Source organism: Agelaius phoeniceus, chromosome 1 (assembly GCF_051311805.1).
Source record: "Agelaius phoeniceus isolate bAgePho1 chromosome 1, bAgePho1.hap1, whole genome shotgun sequence".
Taxonomy (NCBI): domain Eukaryota; kingdom Metazoa; phylum Chordata; class Aves; order Passeriformes; family Icteridae; genus Agelaius; species Agelaius phoeniceus.
In genome coordinates, this window is record NC_135265.1 from 10,284,937 (window position 1) to 10,305,700 (window position 20,764).

General features: G+C 39.2%; 1 protein-coding gene across 1 annotated transcript in view; it reads right to left on the reverse strand.

Annotated features, from left to right (window-relative positions):
- The window catches only part of VIPR2 (vasoactive intestinal peptide receptor 2), a 51,382-nt gene extending 31,008 nt beyond the window's left edge, over positions 1–20,374 (reverse strand). The window contains exons 1-4 of the mRNA XM_054636535.2: positions 20,125–20,374; positions 17,151–17,253; positions 5,741–5,848; positions 1,973–2,070 (exon numbers count right to left, since the gene is read on the reverse strand). Coding sequence (XP_054492510.1) covers positions 1,973–2,070; positions 5,741–5,848; positions 17,151–17,253; positions 20,125–20,175 — 360 coding nt within the window. The 5' untranslated portion in view covers positions 20,176–20,374. The remainder of the gene's footprint in view (positions 1–1,972; positions 2,071–5,740; positions 5,849–17,150; positions 17,254–20,124) is intronic.
- Positions 20,375–20,764: the final 390 nt, after the last annotated feature.

Consider the following 20,764-nt stretch of genomic DNA (forward strand, 5'->3'; position numbering starts at 1 on the left):
GAATATGTACAGAAATAAGCCCCCTTTAGATTAAAGATAAAAGTCAGTGTCTTAAAAGACAGAAAAAAAGCCCAAAGGAATAAATACTTAGTTGGAGCTATAATAGCAATTCATTCAGCAGTGAAGATGCAGGCACCAAACTTACACCAAGGACAGTTTCTACTCCTCTAACACTGTCTTCAAAACAAAACATAAAAAAGAACACTTAGGATTCACTCTCTTCCTTAAAATATTAGTTAATGTAACCTTGAGGACACTTTCATATACTTCATACTCCATACTGCAGAGCATGTTGTTTAGTGACATTTTTATGCCCAGAACATTCAGTATCCAAATATTAGGACTTTATTTTTAGCTCTCATAGTTGAAATATTAGATTTAAAAGAAACCCAACAAACTATACTGATTTATGGTGAGTAAAGGTTTTGGTTTGAGGGGCTACCATTGAGCACCAAGATCTGAATTCAAGAAAACATCTTCTGTGAAAACAAGTAGCTGGTGTAGAACCTCAAATGCCTCCTGAAATCTCACTACTGTATGATACTTGCATTTTTCTATTTTCTCTATGATTTATATTGTATATATGATATTATATTGATTGTATGTTTGCCAATAATTTTCCAGTACCTGCTTTCCACATCCCTCTCCTGATTTTCATCCTCACACTTTTATAATTTGCTTTTTTTCAAGGCTCTTGCAAATGTTGCTGCTATATCCTATTTCAAGTTGTCTAGGTTAATTCCTGCAAGTATATTCAATTTGCATTTCATTCACCTCCTTCAGCTTACTAATGAATATGTCAAACAAGAACTGCTTTTCTATTATACTAGTTAATCTTCTAACTGTTTTTCACTACTTGAAATCTTATATTTTGTTAATTTCCATTTTTATGTTTTGACCCATTTTCACACCACATGGCAATTCCTGGGTTGAGTGACAATGTTTTAAGTGGCTGTTTTAGCAGTAATACATGTGTGTTCCCAAGCTGTCAGATAACACAGATGTTTTAGAATTTGACTTCAGAAAATTTGGGAAAACAATATATTCTCTCAATTTTTTTCTATTTTCAACTACAGTGTATGGTTGGGCTTTTAAATACAGAAAAAAATGCCAAAACCTTCTTTGCTTAGCTGGAATGCCAGTGCATCTCTGCAAGCCAGACAGAACTGATCTGCTACAGCTATTCCACACATGCTAAAATCCAGGGAAAAAACCCAACTGGCCCTCATGAGAGGGCTTAATCCATTTTGGGTAACAAGAATTTTACTGACACTATGAGCTCACCCTTGTAAACAAACTCTTGATCTGTTAGCCTCAGCAGGAAAACAGACAGAAAATGCATAAAACATGCTGGTAAAAACCCTTCCCTCAACAAAAAGAGACAGTATCTGCAAAGTGGACAAATTCAGTTTTCTATGCATAGTGCATTTAGGATACCTTGATAGCTTTCTGAATAACTTACGACTGCTTGCACAATTTCAAGTCCAATATAAATCTGCAAATAACTCCAGTGACCTAAATCAATTCTATTTTACTTATAACTTTAACACATAGAATCAACCAAGTGGTGCATGTAATAGTAACAGACTATAGCAGATTAGGTTTTGAGATAACTTTCTAAAGATATTCTTTTGAAATAACAAACTTCTAGAAATAACACAATACAAAACATATGGTGCACCAGCTGAGTAGCACTGCAGTGTTAGATATACAGATGCTTCACTGCAATTACCAACTGTTTATAGCCTTGAGTTTCAAACAGTTACTGGGTTCTACATTCCTGATTTTATCTCATTAGACAACTGCAATCCAAGTGTATTGCAACCAATGCTATGAAAAATGACTACAGATCTTCATTAAATCTCATTTTTATTCAGTCTGAGTAAAATGGGATTTATTTAGAAGCAAAATATATCTTGATAGCTCTACTGAACACCATCATCTAAATGAATAGAAGAAGTATTTTTCCTACCTTATAGTCGTCCTCGTAGTCATTGTAACCACAAGTACTTAAGATGTCAGGAAATATATCCGACCATCCATTACTCGTACAATTTTTGCTAATGTTTCCTGTAAAGCAAAATTAGAGAGTTGAAATCAGAAAGATTCAAAACTCTCCTTATCAATGACTCCTTAGACAATCTGTGTCATTAGCTGGTCACAACCTAGCTCTTTTTCCTTTATTTCCTAGGACTCAACCCAGCCATTTCCTCTCACGTGGTTTTCATTCATATTCCTTTGGCTTCTAGTCCTGCTTGGAGTTGCCTTTGCACTACAGACAACCAGAAGTAAACCCAAGACTTTTCCTTTGGTATAGCAGCTATTTCTGTTACACATCTGCAAAAGCCTAAACTGTTCTGCTGTTTTATTTAAAATATTCAGAAGGGAGCCATACACTTCACTCTGTAACTTCACTCTGTAAAGGGGTTATTTGTAGGTAAAGTAATTTGAAAGAAAAGTAATTTCAGTGAGAGTTGTTCTAACCTCTTATTTAAGGCTTTTGAGAAGCCAATACCAAGGAATCTACTGAACACTTACAAAAGCTCTTAGACATTAAGGTGATCACTTACTGCTACAGCAAATGTTGGTAAGTTTGGTAATGAAATTCAAAGGACAAATTATGTCAAAGACTGAAGAAGGAGGTAAAGATGCATGCTGAATGTCATTCTTTGAACCAGTATTGAAACAATGTAGTACAGGGAATGTACAGGATGTGTGGAAGTACGGCTGGAAAGGAATTTGAACATTTATTAATTTCAGAAAGTTTCTGTTTGGCGCTGACAGAAAAAGTTGACTCTTTCCTCAGACGAAGTCACACAGATCACATGGGGGCAACCCATGATTCTACTTCTTAATCTAATTAAAATGAATTGATTTTCATGCAATATGGAACAACTTCAAGAGGGCAAAACAGAAAAGCCTGATGTTAGACTAAAAAAATAGTCATGACATTTATTGTAACCTACTGTTACAATGTTAATTTGTACCCAACTTCCCCTCACATTTCTTAGAGCAATTTCTATATCTATGATACTTGAAATCTATAATAATATACTGCCTTTTTTTGGAGTTTATCACTGGTCTATAATTGAATTAAAGATTCCTGGTTTTCACCACAGAAAAATAAATTTATGTGCCATAGGTCAGTGTTGGTCAAGAATAACCAAACTTGTTTATATACACTCCAAACTGAAGCTTTTGTGATCTTTATTTTGTTGATTGGTTACTGGAATTTCTTCTTTGTATACAGCCTTCAGTGGAAAGTTGTAAATATCCCATAAGGGTTCACCAGCCAACAACCAAATCTTTCCAGCTAATAAAAGGCCCTGACCCGAACCCACAGTCTCCTCAAAGAACGGGACCACTTTTGCCATTTGGCATAGGAATGAAATTTTTAGAAGAAAATGTCACCTATTTATACACTATGAAGAGTGTTCACTTTAAAAGTACATCAAGATTCTCTGACCAGGCAGAGCAGAGGAATGTGTTAACAGAACCACAATTGCGTCAAAGCCAGTTTTGCAAGAAATGCTCAATGTACTCAAGACACTGAAGTATTTTCTACTTCAGATACTGCAATATCTTCTAACCTAAAGAAAGTTGGGCAATGTTCTATGGAAGGCAATGTTTATTTCTACACCATCTTTTCATGCAATTAAGTATTTCAGATGCCAACCTTATTTAAAACCTTTAACTTGAATAAAAACTTTACAGAATAACTTTCTGAGACTAATAAACTTGTAAAATACAGGAAAAACATTATAGGATAATATGATTGCTTTTACAGTAATAATTCTTTTAATCAAAAATTACTAATATTCAATACAGAATTAATCTTGCGGTATGCTTAAACTATAACAGAGCACCACAGAAGAAATTTAGAGCCAGCTCTCCAGAAGTTCTAAAGATGAGAAGAAAACTACTTTTTTAAATTCACAATTTAAATTGGGAAGTCTTTTAAGAAACTGATGGCATTTAAAAGCCTACTCGAGGTTTGGAATATTTGCATAAAAATAAGGTAGTCTAGATCATCTTGAAGTAGAATTTTAACTGCTCCTAAACACTAAAAGCTAAAACATGCATCTCACAAATCTGGCTAAATAAAAAGAGTGAAATTTCTTGTTTGAAGGTATTTTCATAATTTTCCACCATAAGAACGAAGTTAATTTTTATTGTGCTGTGTATGAATGAAATAAACTACATATGCCTAAGCATAATGAACTTATGAAAGTACCAAGATGCTTAGTTAGCTCTTAATTGAATCAATCATGCAAAATGTTTGTTGTCTTCCTTCTCTGAAATTTTAGAAAGACAAGGTTTAAAAAACACTCTTAATTGAACAGGAACCTCTAAAAATCAACCCTGTTAGTTCCACAAGCAGGAAGTAAACAGGTAGCTATGAAAAAAAGCTGGATGAGGGAAAATTATAGCAAACTATAAAACGAAGAAATATTTCAGTCTTGCTGACACCATGGTGAAGTGAGATAGGGTTGCAATGCACTGTGAAGGTTCCAGACTTAAATATTTATTGCAGTTGTTTTATAGTAAAATTAAAATGTTGTTGTAATATAACTAAAGTTTGTGAAATGAACTCCAGAGAGAACATGCATGCTCTAGCTTTTGGCAAATAGACAGAAGCAGTGTGATTTAATTCAGATTTTGAATTTTTGATATTTATTAGTTTGCCTTGTCTCATGACAACACTTTATTATCTTTGTTTGAGTAATTTGAAAACTTTTATAGATTTCACAACATTTAGCGACGATTACACATACTTTCCCCTTTACAAATTGTTTAGACTATCCATGATAAACTAATCAAGATTCACCAGTTCCAGGAATGAAAACCTTTGCTCATCTGTAGATTGTTTTACTTATCTATTTTTTACTGGAACAAGATTTTTCAACAGTTTTGAGTCTAAAGGTATTTTAGTCGTACCCCAAATTAGCCTCTAAGTTAAAAAGTAGCATTAGGGGGACACCAATCCCTCCTCCCCTCCCCCCCAAAAAAGAATTACAAAACTGGTAACTTTTTCATCTTTCACCAGCTTTGTATGACAATGGTTTCCCACCTGAGCAGTGGGGATAAGGTTTTTCCAGCAGCATTTTGATATACATGTGAAATACTCTGTGTGCATCATCTATTTTCAAAACCCCACTCAAATGCCACAGGGCAAAATATGGTGTATTGACAAGATGGTGCAGAAGATGGGAGACTCAAACCAGTTAAATGTTTCAGCAGCCTGAGACACTGATGAGCTCTTTTCAAGTTCCATTAAAAAGGAGAATAAAAGGTTTCATAATAACTACCTTAAATTGCAATAGCAGTAATTTTTAGGTATTATCTGTTAATGTGGGCTCTTTATTCTCATGATGGCAAGGCAGAGCTCCCCTCCTGAGACACAGAGGGAACAACCTACATGTGGCCTGCTGGCAACTGTTAGAGATGTCAGTCAGGCTCAGCTGCCTTAGTAATTAACAAAATAGGTCAAAAAAGAGCAAGCAATGTCAGCAGCTTTGGTGAGTCTCACTGAATCAGAAATACACTTAGTATCTAACTCAAAGAACACCAAAAAGAACACAAAGATGATAATTTGGTCTTTTCACGGTGTACCCTGAACAGCTCTGACAAGAATTTTTAATCTACAAAAAAATTAAACCCTCAAATAAACCATTCTTAGCGCATTATATTACAGAATACCAGAGAGAAGCCAGTAAAAATACACCTTAAAATAAAATACCTGGTTTTCCAGAAAAAAGGCTGAATACTTTTGGGCAAGGGACAGTGACAGTCTCTCCAATCTTTGCAGGACGCCAACAGGTGATGTTATCCCAAACTCCAACACATCCTGAAACAAAACCAGAATTAACAGCCTTGAAAGCTGGGTTTATTTATAAAGACCTGGTGAAAGCTTTGGACAAGTGGTTCAAAAATATTAGACTCTTTCAAGAAAGCTGAAAAAATTATATTTTCCATGAAAGCTTTAAAGGAATCATAATAGTCTGCTGATTAACCAGCCAATTTTGAGGTCAGTTAATACATTGGTTGCAGAATGTCTCATTAAAACAATGTCATTGTGATGTGAGGATGCTAAGAAAAAAAGTAAGAAAGATTAAAAAGTAACTCCTGAGCATTGATATGGATTATTAAGAATTGTAAAATTTTGAGAATTTCCTAATCACAGTTAAAATGGAGTTTTCTATCAAGCAGACTGAACATCACAAATAAATATGCAAGAAGGTTATTGGACTCAGCACCACATATGACAGGCAGGCATTATGATTGGAGACTGGAACAACAGGCATGGATTTACAGAATAATCTCTCAAACTATAAACCAGATATTTGAACAAAGAATGTTTCTATTCATTGGTTTCAGGAAGGGCAGGGGGGCTTCAAATTTCATAGATATATTTTATAGTGGCAATAAATGCTTGTTACAATTAGAAAGCAACTTGCTACAGCTTTGCCCATGTTGATATCCATATCAATGGGGCTCAAAGGCTGTATCTTGTGAATGAGTGAAAATCTTCCTATGGGTGCTCAGGCATTTGGCTCAATCATGCCCTGTTTAAAGGTGTCTGTTTATAATGCATTCCTTCTAAGCTAAGCAAAAAGCTATGAAAGTTTTTCAACACAAGCCTTGCAAGGACAAAGAAGTAAGGAAATGTTACTCATATTATCTCAGTTCAAATTATTAAAAAAAAAGGAATCATGCAAAATTCTTGGCATTTGTCTTCAGATAGGGCAATTAAATTTTTTAGTTTGTAATTAATTTTAAAGATGTTAAAGACAAAAATCAAACTATTATCCCACTGGTGTTATATCCATAAGATTATTAGCAGTATAAGGGACAGTTTGTTCCTTTCAGTAGAGAACATAAAACTTGGATTGGGAACTGCCTCACAGCCATATTATTCTTCAGAATATTTATAGTATTAGCAATTCATTATTAATTTATTCTATGCTAGTGAGGTCATGCCCAAAATCACGCCACATGAGTTAAATGAAACTTGAAAAGGAATATTTAGAAGTTCTATATTTGTATAAAAACTTTTTAGTGCAATTAAACTTGGACAAGCTTGTGTTGACTTAAAATATGCAGCATCCTGCATTCAAAGTTTAAGTTACTTTCAAAGCACAAGTAAACTAGGGAACCAAAGAATGTGTAACAGGACCAGCAGCTGGATCTGTCCCAGGGCTGTGTCCTGGCTGCAGCACGAAGGAAAGGCAGTGGCACAGTGTTCCCATGGGCCTTGCTTTCCTTTGGAAACATCATCCAAGTGTGGTAGCTGTGAGGGAGCCTCTGAGTGGCACAAGAACAAGGCCTGGAGATGATAAATGAAGATGAGAGGAGGATTATGGGAGAAATTCTGCATTTGATCACCAATTCCACAGAGTCCTCTTTATGCAGTTTCCCAAGGAAGTGCAATTCTCCAGAGGATTCACTTGCTTATAGGGATTGGGTCTTTTTTCACTCCTCTTAAGATTGTACAGTTCTAAATGCAGCATCTGTTCTATATTCAGAAAGATTATGCCAAAAATCAGGAATTACTAAAGGGAATGCTTCACAAAGTTTATCTCTGTGAGTAGATAATGCAATGCCTTATCCTCCACTGCCCTGTGTGCTGCATCAGCCTCTCTTGGCATTACCAACAGTATCCCTGAGAGATCTCTGATGGTGGCTTGGCCATCTGTACACAATTTCAGAGGTTTACACTGAGCAGGTCACCTTCAGAGCCTTTGAAATGGAATTTCAACATGCTTAAGTCCTTCCTGAGTTGCAGTTCTGGGTCAAAATCCAGCCCAAATCTCTATGATGCAGCACCAGAGCTTACTCAAACTAAAAGAATGTTTACCTGAACCAATTCAGGTCATGCTTCCTCCCCAATTGATTTTAAGCCAAAACCAACATCAATAACACGACATACAAGTAATCAGAAAGACAAAGAAACTATTTTCTTCATCTGCCAGCGCTCAGAACTACAGTGACAAAATGAAACTCTTTTGGCTTTGATTGATGGACTGCCTGAGCCAGCATAAACAAGCCCTGGAGTACACAAGAATAATTATCATCTTGTAAGACCTCAGACATTTTTATTTCAACCCCATTTCCACTAACAGTGAGAGCTGAGATGAGTCATGAAGCTGTTCATGCACCCCCATGGAAGCTGATGACTTTCTCAAATTTTCCCTTTTGTCTAATCCACCCTGTAAGATGGTGGGTTTATTACAGTAATCTGCAAGCAGCTCAAAGGACTTTGTAAATTTTTTCTATGCTACTGTACATTGACTGGGCTAAGGTTTTGCCAAACAGGCATGGACTTCTGGGCTCCATTGCTGTGTTTTCCACAGAAAACACGTTAAAATCTTATTCAAGCCTCAGTTGCATGGAATATTATATTGAAAAATTGAAGTTCAAGTCCTATTCCTACCAAAATTAATCAACACAATTTGTATCAAATCTCAAAGCTTGCTGCAAGGAACTCAGTATAGAAGTTTTTGATGTTCAAAACATCACAAGTCACTTATGGTTTCTGAAATATGGGTTTTTTTCTTTATGTTTCCTCAGTATTTTAGGACTTTACAGGCATCTATGGCTCAGGAGAGAATGGTAGTGTTTCAGATTCCTCAAATCAAATGGATGAAGTAATACCAAAGATGTATTTCCTGCATGTAGACTACATTCAAATGCATCAGAAATCATGGGAGTGAAACTGAAATGGCTGTCACCAGAACTCCAAGAATATTAAGCCTCAATTTATGATTATCTACAGGCTTATTGATAATGGTACAAGACATCTGAGAAAACTGCTGAAATGTCCTGGAGGCATTTACAGTCACTGAATGACTACAGTGGGCATCTGAATCTAGTCTGAATGCTGAAATGGCATTACTGGTGTAATTACTGCTAGAATTACAACTGGTAAACAGCAATGCATCTTCTGGGCTTTCCAATCACACCTTTCCTCATTGCCCCTTTCTTCCAATTACTACAGATTTTTAACAATAGTGCATTCATTTATCTTCTTTTTCTCTTAGGAAAACATCCCTTATGCAGAGGTGGGATACAATTAACTTGACTTCATCTTAAAACACATGAAATTAGACCAGGTTAATTGCTCCCAATGATTGCCTGCCTCTTTCCAGCGACCACAAAGCAGTCTGTGGTGCTTTAAATACCACGATGTTGGGACGTGAAGGTGTGGTAAATGCTGTGTTCAATGTTTCTGTTTCCCTACATAGAATATCTAACTTGATCAAACTTTGTATTCTCCACTCAACTCACTCTCTATAACTCTCTGTCCAGCCATTAATTCATTCAGTGTTAGGATTTCTGGACTGTCATCCATCAGTGCATCACTCATAAAATCATTATCTAAATTATCATTTTCTGGAAATTTTACCCATCTCTCTCATATGTAGGCCTGCTTTCTACTGTCTCTGAAGGATATTGATCAAGTCAGATAAAAAATATTTATATTTTTGGTTTAAATAAGGTCTGGCATGTTCTGGTGACAATTTTACCAGTAAAATTATACTTTCTATACCTAGCTTTCTATTTCTTTCTGTAATTCACTTTTAAGGCAACACTTTAATTGCTCCAATGTTTATTTCATGTAATGTCTATAATTTTTATTTATACTATTTTAAAGTATTCTAAGTACCAGATGTACTTTAATGTGCATCTTTTTTATTCTTTTATGCTTATTTTTTGATTTAGTCTCTATGTTTTCAGTGTGCTTCAATAAATTCTCAAGCATTGATTGTTTTTTCCTTTTACTTTGATGTGCATGCATAAAAAATCAGTCCAGCTTAGATCTGTGTTAGCTCCTCTTTTCCTCTATGTCTACTATTATATTCTTCAGCTTTTTCTTTAACTATTGGGCTGGTTCTGGCTGGGATGGAGTTAATTTTCTTCACAATTGCTGACACAGAGCTGGTTTGGAACAGTGCTGAACAGTGGGTTTTTGCTTCCCCTATCTAACTGTTCTTATCTCAACATAAAGGTTTTCCAGCTTTTACCTTCCCAATTCTCTCCCCAGCCCTGCTGTTGGGGAGTGAGCAAGGATCTGTGCAGGGCTGAGTTGATCTCTGGGTTTAAGCCATTAACAACTCTTAGCAAAACCAGCAAAGGCAAAAAGAGAAAAGGTTCTTCATCCCTGATTCTGTGGTGTCTAGAAGAAGATTCCTGCAGCCTGCATAGAACAATCCCTTTTCAATGTCTTCATTTGCACCATTTATTTCTCTGATGTGTCATTCACAGAATATCCAAGGAAACAACCAAACTTCCCTGAAATCCTTTGCTCAGTGACTTGCCCAAAAGTCTCTTCTCCTGTTCCTCCAGAGGACACTGCAGATGCTATTGTTAGCTAGTTTCAATGAGATCACTTACTTTATTTGAATGTTTGCTCTTTAATGCTTGTCATGCATTTGCAGGTAGTTCATAATTAAAGGAAACATAACAGACTATAAACTACATTTTTGTTTCCCATTTTCTTCAGCTTACATAAGTGCAGCCACCCCATGCATCATCCTGCTTTTTGAGATCCAGTCTTTGAGCAACAAATTCACTTACCTACATGTACTTCTTTGCCTATAAAAACATAAAACACTGGGGCTTGTGCTGGAAAATTTTGTTTATAGACACATTTTATAAATATGTAACCACTAGGTGGCACTTTGTATTTGGATTTTAAAATTGTCACTTCCAAGAGAGGTTTAGCATTTTTCAAAACTGTCTAGGCGTGCATAAAACATGAAAAAACAACAGAGTGCTTTGAAAATGAGTCAGAAAGTCGACAGCTAGCCTAGGGTTTATTTTTCAATGTTTTGATTTTTGTAGTTAACTTGGCAGAGCAGGAGCCATCTCACCTCTTATGGACAATGATTTCTGGACTGCAGGTCTGTATGCCACAGCATGGAACTTGGGTCGCATGGGAACTATGAACATATATGGACTGACATTCCTTCTGCATTTTCACACAAGTGATAAAAAAGAAATGAAAAGGAGGTGCTGCACAAGCTGGGAGCAAAGCAGAACTGCTCAGAGAGGGAATAGGAACGAGACAGTCCCAAAAAAGGCTGCCCCACTGAGGGTATTTCCCACCTGCTTTTGGCAGGGCTCTGAGAGCAGGAACAGGCTGTGCTGGCCCTGCCTTCATCCTCCTCAGAGCCTGTGCCTTCCTCTCCCTGCCCTGCCCTGGGGCCCTGCCCAGCCATGCCAGGGCTCTGCCCAGCCCTGGTGCCCTGTGCTGGGCCCTGACCCCCCCTGCAGGCTGATGTCCCTGTCCCAGGGAGGTGACACCTGCCTGGGGACACCTGCTGGACCTGGGGTAGGACCGGCCAGACCCTGCCTGCCCAAAGCCCCTTGAGTGGAGCTGCCTGCCTGCAGTCCTGTGGCTGCAGTGGGGTCTAGAAACAGCTCCAATTACTCAGAAACATGGAGAAAAAGCCAATGGAAAAACTTCTAATTTCCAGTCAACAAACACTACTTGTAGACAGCAAACAGACATTTGAAATTCTACAGTATACATTAGATTTCACTAGTTTAAATAGAATGGTGAAACCAGTAGGGTTTATCTCATATTAACCTAAAATATTTGAAGTTCATAGGTTCTTCAAAAGCCAGTTCTAGTACCAGGAATGGCAAAAATACTGTATCCAAGATTTCTAAGGGATTTCTGGATTTTCATTAAATTAAACAGTTCAGAAGAAATGTCTTGTTATCCTTTTGAAAAACAGTTTCCCTTTAGACAATCAAAAATCTATTGGCCAGTTTTACACTTAATGTAATTTACCTATTTTTAGGGTTCTGTGGGGAAATATGGAAGCTGCCAGCCAAAACTTTGAAATAAATCCCCCCCAAAAAAGAAACCAAACTTTCGTCGAAATTTTTTGGGTAAATCCTGCTTTCCAATTACTCAAAATGTCCTATGGAGACAAGAGCATTTATTTTTGAATGACTGAACATCATGCTAATCTTACCATAAGAACATTATTTTCTATTCTTATGCAAATATATTAATGTGTGTATAGTCAAAGCTGTAAGAGGTACCCTCATCTTTATGTTGCCCCAATTCTGACATGCTGTACATTCTTGAAAATTACCATTAAAAATTAATCTTCTGTTCATATAAATCCCACCACAAAATATTAACAGTCTCTGTTAAGAAGTGGACCATATATTTCTGCTAGTATGCATTATGTCTAACCCATGTGCTATTTGTTGCATTAGCTGAAGCTTTTTCAGTGTTTTGGAACCCAAAATTCCTTCCTTGTGGTATTTCAGCTTTGGATGCCATAGACAATAGACTGCCATGGCCACAGCTGACTTTATCAGGACTGAAGTGCAAGATTATGTTGGGCAGTATTTCCTTCAGAATCTTCTGGAAAACACAATAAATTCACTTATGGATGTGCATTTTCCTTCTTCAGGGCTACAAATGCCATATACTAATGTCTACTGGCAAATTTCTATTTACATTTTGGGTAGAGCAGAAATTTCAGATCTTCAAAATCATTGTGGGCACCTGGTGCTTCTCTTCTTTCCAAAAGGGTTTGTTATTGTCACTCTTAGTAAATTTTACTGTGTGAGATTTTTGACTGAGGCTGATCAGGATGTTTTCTTGGTCTTCACCATTTTATTTACAGTTAGTTACTTTCCAGTAGGCAACTCATTTCATTCAAGGCTGTTTCTCACCCAGCCTCCTTAAAAGACAGAGCTCTGCCTCTCTTCTGCCCTCAAATATTTAAGTACAGCTTCCACAAAGCCCAGACATTGTCAATACCATAAGGGTAAGTTTTATGTGGTGTCATTAATGATGACACTTCAATCACTGAAAGCCAAAACATAAAAATATCCAAAGCAGCCCCTTTAGCTTCCTTCATTAAAAAAAAAAAAAAAAAGTGTGAACTAAAAAGTAGCAACATATCTGTACTACACCTGGAAAAGCAGCAGCACAGAGATTTAAGAAAGCTAAAGTGGTACTTCCAAGAGTTACTGGTGCTGCATGAAAGAAGTTCCCTGACCCCACCATCTCATTTAATTCTACTTTGAATGCTACCTCAGAGGACTGTCAGCACCACTGCAGTCTGGAGTACTGACTCATTTTAGAGAGAAAATAGCTTCAAAACTAAACAAAACCTGATGCAAGACCTTGATGAGACAGGGAGCATAATAAAGGGGGAACCTTGAGGAGATTCCTGTTCCTGTAGCAGAAGAAAGGTCCAATCTGGCTTTGTGCCAGCCTCCTATTTACTAACGTGGAGGATAAAGCGATCACATTGGTGTGGCTATAGAGAGAGGTGTGTGTATTATACACAAAGGTGTGGGGGTGTGTGTAGATGCAAAATATGCACCTTTCTTCCTGGAAAAACAACCTTAACAGGTAACCTGATCAGATAAATTTGACTTCTGGGCAACTTGCCATGGGTCTGACATTTGAATGTTCATCCCACTGTTCTGGTTCATCCACAAGATCATGAGCTCAGTGCTGGAATCACTGAGGAAAATTCTATTGACAGGGCAATTCAGGAGACTGGATTACACAGCAATATTGCTCCCTCTTGCTTTAAACTTACAAATAACGATGAGCATCATTTTGGTGTCTTGTCTCTTTTAATTTCCTATTACAAGCTACATTATGAAGCTTCTCTTTGAGAGGTTTATGAATTTTTTTTCTTTCCAAAGCCATTTTTCTTTTCATCTACATCCCTTCCTCAAAGTTAAAAAGCCATATCTAAAATTAAAAATGTTGTCTGACGTATGGGTCTCACGAAAACATATTTTGGAAATCAAAATCTGAAAAGACACATTTAACTGTGCAGCCACTCAACCCAAGATGAATCAAAAGTCCCTAAACCTAATTATTTTCATAATTAAATCTTTTTTAGAACTTTTAGTCATAGAACCCTGTTAAAAAAACCCTGAGTTTTAACATTTTTGACCATAAGATTTCATTTTTTCAGTTGAAGGTGAAGAGAAAGGGGGCAGTTACTTTATAAGGAAAAATTCTAAATACTGAATAAAGGCAGAAATTTGCAGAAGGACAATTTGTTGTATTTTCAACTACTTTAAGCCATGAGTATCAGATAAAAAACAAATCAGTTTTTTCCATATAGACCTCAAAATCTGTAGCTATTATGAAGTAGTTAGAATGCAATTCATCTGCCCTTCAAAAATAAACAAATGTGCCCAAAGATAGAAGAACTTCTCCTAGGCTTCCAGCTAAGGTGCATCCATATCTCAGGGGCCAAATTATAGGAGGAAAGAAGACAACAAATGGGGATAGAAGCTAATGCAGTCTTCATAAAATAAACAACCAGATGTTCTAAAGAGCACTAGAGGGAGGAAAGCACTGCCACAGGTCTTTGGAGAGTGACTTCTGCCCTAAATTGAGTGTAATGCTGTGCACTAATGGAAAAGCACGTGCTAATGCCTGAAAATCCCCCAAAGGGTGCAAAGCAAGAGGCTTGGGTGTCTCACAGTTTGACATGGGCAGAATTTAGACCAACTGGGTCCCTTGGTTTTAGCATATCCTTAGCACTGTTCAAAGGATGCTTACACTGTTTTTGTACAAAGTTTCTTTGGAAAACACACTACTGTGTGAAACACATTGCTGAAGCCATGAAGTGCTTCACAGACTTCACCGTCAGTGATTTAGGTGCAATGCAAAAATTACTCAGCAAAACTCTTCAGCTCATGTTTTGAGACAGCTCAGGTATAAGATAATTTTATCATGTCAAAGAAACCCAAATAGCCCTTAAATGTTTCCTTTTTACCTTCCTAACTGGAGCTGAGAAGATAAGATATTTAATACATAATTGTCATCTAGTTCAAAGAAGAAGTCATAATTGTCATCTAGTTCAAAGAATTGTCATCTAGTTCAAAGTTGTCCCATACAATTTGGATCCTCCAAAATTCAGAAGCTGTGCGTGCCCACCAAATTCTGGACTATGTGACACAGAGGTGCAAACGTTTCCCAGGTGCCCAATAAATTAATGAAAATATTCCCACTGATTTTGATAATGGAGCTCCAAGCTTTCTGTGGCAAATCTCAGTGAACCCTTATTTCCAAGATCAAGACAGCTCCTTCACAAGATTTCATTTACAGCTTTTGTAAGTCAGGTAGCACATACTAAAGCTAGAGAAGTATGACAAGGCCTGTATAACCATCTTTCCCATTCAGGATAAAGTGGAATAGCATTTGGGAATTTATTGTAAAGAATTATGTTTCAAATGTATTACAAGTTACACATGGAGCTACAATTTGGACTAGTTCCAGCTTGTCAATTTTCTTTAGCAGACTATGACTGTTCAAAAGAGTCCTTATTTCTTTGTATGATTACAGAGAGCTGACTAGGAAAACAAGGACACACAGAGAATGTCTATTTTTGTACATGTAAATGCATATATTTAACATAGGCTACTCTCTGGAGGTTCTTGGTGAGAGTATCTGTAACAGAAAGCATAGAACAAATTCTCCTGCAATATTAAACATGCAGTTTTCATAAAGCAGGGGCTTTATTCCAGTCTCCAACAAAATGGAATATTCCCTTAGTTTCAGATGGGTATTCAATAAAATATCTAAATCTGCTGTTCTGCCACTGTCTGCAGGGTTGAATCAACACCATCAGACATCCTGTGTCCTCCCAAGACATGAGTTTTCTGTCACAGCATTTTACTTCAGGAGGCACCCCTCTCCCAGTGAAAAGTGGCTGGGAAGAAAATACTGGCAGCAAACTTCTTTCTTCCCCTAGGGAACCCAAAATAAAACTGGTGAGCATCACAAAGATACCCTTGGAGCACTTCAGCATCTGGATCACAAAAGTCTGTCTTGAGGAAAGCTTGACTTTCAAAGACATGTAACAGCTAACAGGGAATTTATTGGTTCATGATTTAATTCATTAAGCTGGCCTACTAATTATTTCTCCATCTGGCTTTGCACCAGTATTATTTATGTAACAGCCATCTCTCTTCACTACTTATATATAAATAAAAGCCTTAAATCTAGATTAATTATTCCAGTAAAATTTTGCATTTTTTAAATTACTTATCTTGATTAATAAAATGGAGACATTATAATAAAATACCAACTCTTGATGATCCTTTGAATTTTTTAAATACAAATTAGTATTAGAATATGCACTGAGAGAGTTACACATTTAAATTGAGGAGAGGTGGAAAAAGCATTATAAGTTGAGACTGATGTTTATGCTCAAAGAGCACTGCAGATGGCAGGTCTCTGAGATCCCATAGTCATTATCAGAGTGTGTTCAAAACAAAATGAACACAAAAAGCCCAAATAAACCACATAGCGACAATCTGAATTTATCTTTCACTTTTTTATTCCACTTGCTGAACAAATGGCTTTACCAGCAGCTTCAACTTACAAGAAAAATGTTATTTTTCCATAAACATTTTTTCTCCTCCCATGAGAATGTAGGAAGGAAAACCTAATAAAATCTAAAAACCAAAAAAATAAGAAACCAACCAACCAACCAATCAAACAACCCATCCCACCAAAACACCCAAGCCCAAAAACCTAACAAAACCCCTACATCTATTATTCTTCTTCCTTCTGCTAAATTACAGTTTGCTGTGTCACTAGCTATATATTTATCTTTCTATGCAGAAAGAAAATGAAAACAATAAAGTAACAGAGAGAGTTGGGGTTTTGGGTGTAACACAGCTGTCTGGTTTTCCCTTTGCACGACTCCATGGTCCTCTAAGTGTGACTCTGAAACATTGTCCACTTGGGAAACCCAGAATCCTCCCTGCCACCAGCACTTTACTCTCAGCTAGGGAGAGATGCTTGGCTCCAAGGCTTTCAGCTTTCCCCAGATTTGCTCTTCCTGCTGGTCCTGTCATCACAGCTGCTCTGCCAGTCAGAAAATGCTACCACAACATCTCAGCACACGAGAATGTGTTTGCTCCCAGCTGGGGTCCCAGCCAGGGCATTCTTAGCACCTGCACAGCTCTCACCACATGCTTGCTGCAGCAGTGCATTTAATGCAAAATTCCATAAATTCTAAAAACCAGAAAAAGCACAGTTCAGACAACTACAGAAACTGTAATCACAACAGTAAAGGAGGTAAAGAGAGAAAATCTTCAATAATCCAGTTATCTCTACATTACAGTTGTCTTACCCTTGTAGTCCACTGGCTTTGCATTCTTTAGGAGTTCCATGCACCTGGTTTCCTCCTTGTGAATCTCCAGCTGAAATCTGCATTCTGGATGGACACCATTCACCTGTGTCAAATTAACAAAAGGGTTATGTCTTGAAACTAGAATGAAAATGCTTCATGAAGAATGCAACTACCCATACTGAAAGCAACAACTTTAACTGGCACAGGTTTCACCCAAGCACGTGCTAGACACACTCAATGCCCATTTTAGCTTCTCACACACTGACTTTTCAGAACAAAATGTTGAAATACTCTACTGGCTTCTTCCTGTAGTATTCATTTAGCTTTCTAGTGCATTCATCAATATTGTGCCACCAGATCCTTTTCTCCAGAAAAACTCTGAGCTGAAACTGAAAAAGGAGAGTAGATACATTTGCTCTTTTCCCCTTTTGTAGTAAGTTAGGGAGCTGAAAGTTTAATACAAATCACAGAAAAAACTGATCAAACTTCATTCTCTTTGACATGGTAAATTCTGCTTTTCTTCCCTTTTCCACCATGTATATTTTATCTCCTGAAAGTCCCAGACCATGATTATTTGATTCAAGCAAATGCTACACAGGAAGAAAACCCCACTACTTAAAAATTAAAGCACTAAGCCTTTACTGGTTCAAAGCCCTCCCTTCAGCTCCTTGGTTTTCAGAAAAGTTTATGTATGTCCACAGGAAGAGACAGGAATGCAGCAGCAGTGGAGAGAGAAACAAGACCCTGGAAAGTTGTGCTGGGATCAGCTGAACTCAGGGAGGCAGAGTTCACAGAGAAACACATGGAGTCTGAAAGAGACTGCATGGGAGAAATTACTGCAGGAGGTGGCAAATGGAATAGCTGGAAATGTCAGTGGAGCTGATGGGACAGTTTGATTAGCTCAAATGAAATCGCATCTTAAATAAATAAAATGGGAATGTGCAGTACTTCAGTCATCATCACACCTCACACTTGTAATTACCAAGAAAAAGGTGGTGTCTCTCCAAGTTTCTGTCTTTTCTTTCACATCTTTTAGGAGACATTTAATAATAGAATCTGGTAATGATCTCTGATGCATGACACAGCAATTAAAAAAAAAAGTTAATAATTAATTAAGTTGTGATTCTGGGCCCAGAGCCTCGGATCCAGAGTTAGGACTGAGAACCTGGTGATGCTGCAGTCTCTTTGTGGACAAACCACTTGCACAGCTTTTAAAAATGCAGTGCAAGAGCCATAAGCATAACAGCAGGGGCTGAAAACTCACAAAAATCTGTCTCTTCTCCAAATGTCTCATTTCACTGTCTGCAACATCAGAACCTGACTTCCTTTTCCATGTCTCTTCTCTATGTTGAGTATTGAAATTATACATTTCACATGCAGAATTCTTTTCCTTTCAAAGACACATATTTAACGTAAATTAGGATTTCTAGAATTTATAATTGAAAGTTCAGCATTATACTGAAAATACCAACATTTTGATATGTATAATCGTTTTTGCAGGTAGCAGACATGTAAAATGAAAGTCCCATGTATATATAAGGTTTTTAATAGCACTTTCCTTTCACAAAACTTATTTTTGGCAATTTTTCATTTCCAAGTGCTAACTTGACAGTGGATTTCCTACTCATCAAGAAGTGTTACAATTACTGGGTCTTGGAAAGGAAGGTTCACTAAATAAAAATGTTAAATAAATAAAGGATAAGTCAAACTAGCTACTGCAATTAAGAATTATTACTGCTGAATAAACAACTTCTCTTTCTGGTACCTCTGAAATATCAGTAGTTAATAGTAAACTTTTGTTAAAAATTTGTTATTACCCAAAGGTAGCATATTACTCTTCACAGCTGGGCTACATGCTAAGCTGTCCTGTACCATGTTCTAATACATCCTGTTCATTCAGATGGACTTCACAAAGCTAAAGATGTTTAGAGTTCCAGACTATATGGCTCTGACTACCTCCCGAAACACATCAAGATTTTGAGGGCACTCACCACTTTTTAGGACTTGTGCTCATCCATATTTTCCTCTGCTTAACCAACAGCAGGTTATCCTTAGTCACCAGTGAATACAGAACTGCATGTAAAGGTGCACACTGAGCTGGAAATCCAACTCAGGAGTATCCCTGCACATTAAGCAGCTTAACAATTTCTAAAGCATCTAGACCAGCAATTTGGTGAACATTTCCTCTGACAAAGAGCTTGCACTCACCTTCAGTATGGTTTCCCGATTTTTAGTGTAACAAAAAATATAAAAGGCTTTAAAAATTTTCTTTTTGTGTATTGTATTTCCATCAATGTAACTGACTTTTACAAACTACTTAAGAAACGCTTGAAAATATAAAGATGGTAAAAGCAGGCGCCCTAAAGAAGACCTCAATACTCTGTCTACTTTGTACATTGCAATCCCATTGTACATATTACAGAGCAGTTGTGGATGTGGAGCTTTTCCCCGCACGATGACGGCCAGTGGCCTCTGGACCGCTCCCGGGCAGCGCTCCGTGAAAACTCTTCGCAAACCAGCGGTGTCCCCCGGCTGCGGGGAAAACTGCGGGGCTCAGGTGGCGGCTGCGCGGGGATGGGACCGTGCCCGGCAGAACGGAGCCGTCCCGGGGATGGGACCGTGCCCGGCGGAGCGGAGCCGTCCCGGGGATGGGACCGTGCCCGGCGGAGCGGAGCCGTCCCGGGGATGGGACCGTGCCCGGCGGAGCGGAGCCGTCCCGGGGATGCGGCAGGAGCGCCGGGGGAGCGCTCGGGGGTCCGGGCGGGGGCTGCGCCCGCTCCCCTCGCCTTCTCCGCCCGGGGACAGCCGAAGCCAGCGGCGAGAGGCAGCGCTGTCCCCGCACCTGCCGCGCCGAGCCCCCGCCCCGCGGAGCTGCGGGCCAGCCCGGAGGGCTCCGCTCAGGCTCCGCAGGTGAGCGCGGTGCGCTCAGCCCGTTCCGGGCCCGGAGCGCTGCCTTGGGCGGGCGGACACTTACCGGCCCCAGGCTCCAGCAGAGCGAGAGCAGCACGATCGGCAGGGTCCTCATGCCCGCCCAGTGCCCGTCCCAAGGCGCTCCGCGGGCCCCGTTGGAAGGCGGGGAGCGGGGTCCGGGTCCCGCCCGGCACCATAGGGCCCGGGGCCGCTGCCGGCACCTGCCCCGCTCCGGAGCCTCAGCTGCCGGCCCCACCGCGGCCGTGCCCGCGCCGCTCTGCGCGGAGCTCCTCCTCTAGCCCCCGGCTCCTGCCCGCCCGCCCGCCCGTGTCTCCCCTGCCCCTCTCCTCGCCTTCCTTTTCTCCTCCTCCCTCTCGCTGCCGCCGCCGCTCCCCCCATAAGAGGTGCGAGTCGCTGCCCTGAGCCGGGACCCCCCCGCCCATCGCTGCGCTCCGCAGGTGCCGCTGCCATCTCCGGGCTGCTCCGGGCACTGGATGCTCCTCACCCCTCGCTGCCCTCTCCCAGGTGCCGGAGAACCCGCTCCTCCCGTGATGCACGCCCAGGGAGCCTGGGTGCCCGTCCCGGCAGCGCATCCGTGCCCGCACCGGGCTGCCTTTCCCCGGTGAGACCAGTAAGGTCATCGAGCACAGACCCCTCAAGCCAGGCACGCACGCAAAACGTTGAGGGGTGAGTGAAGTGATCCC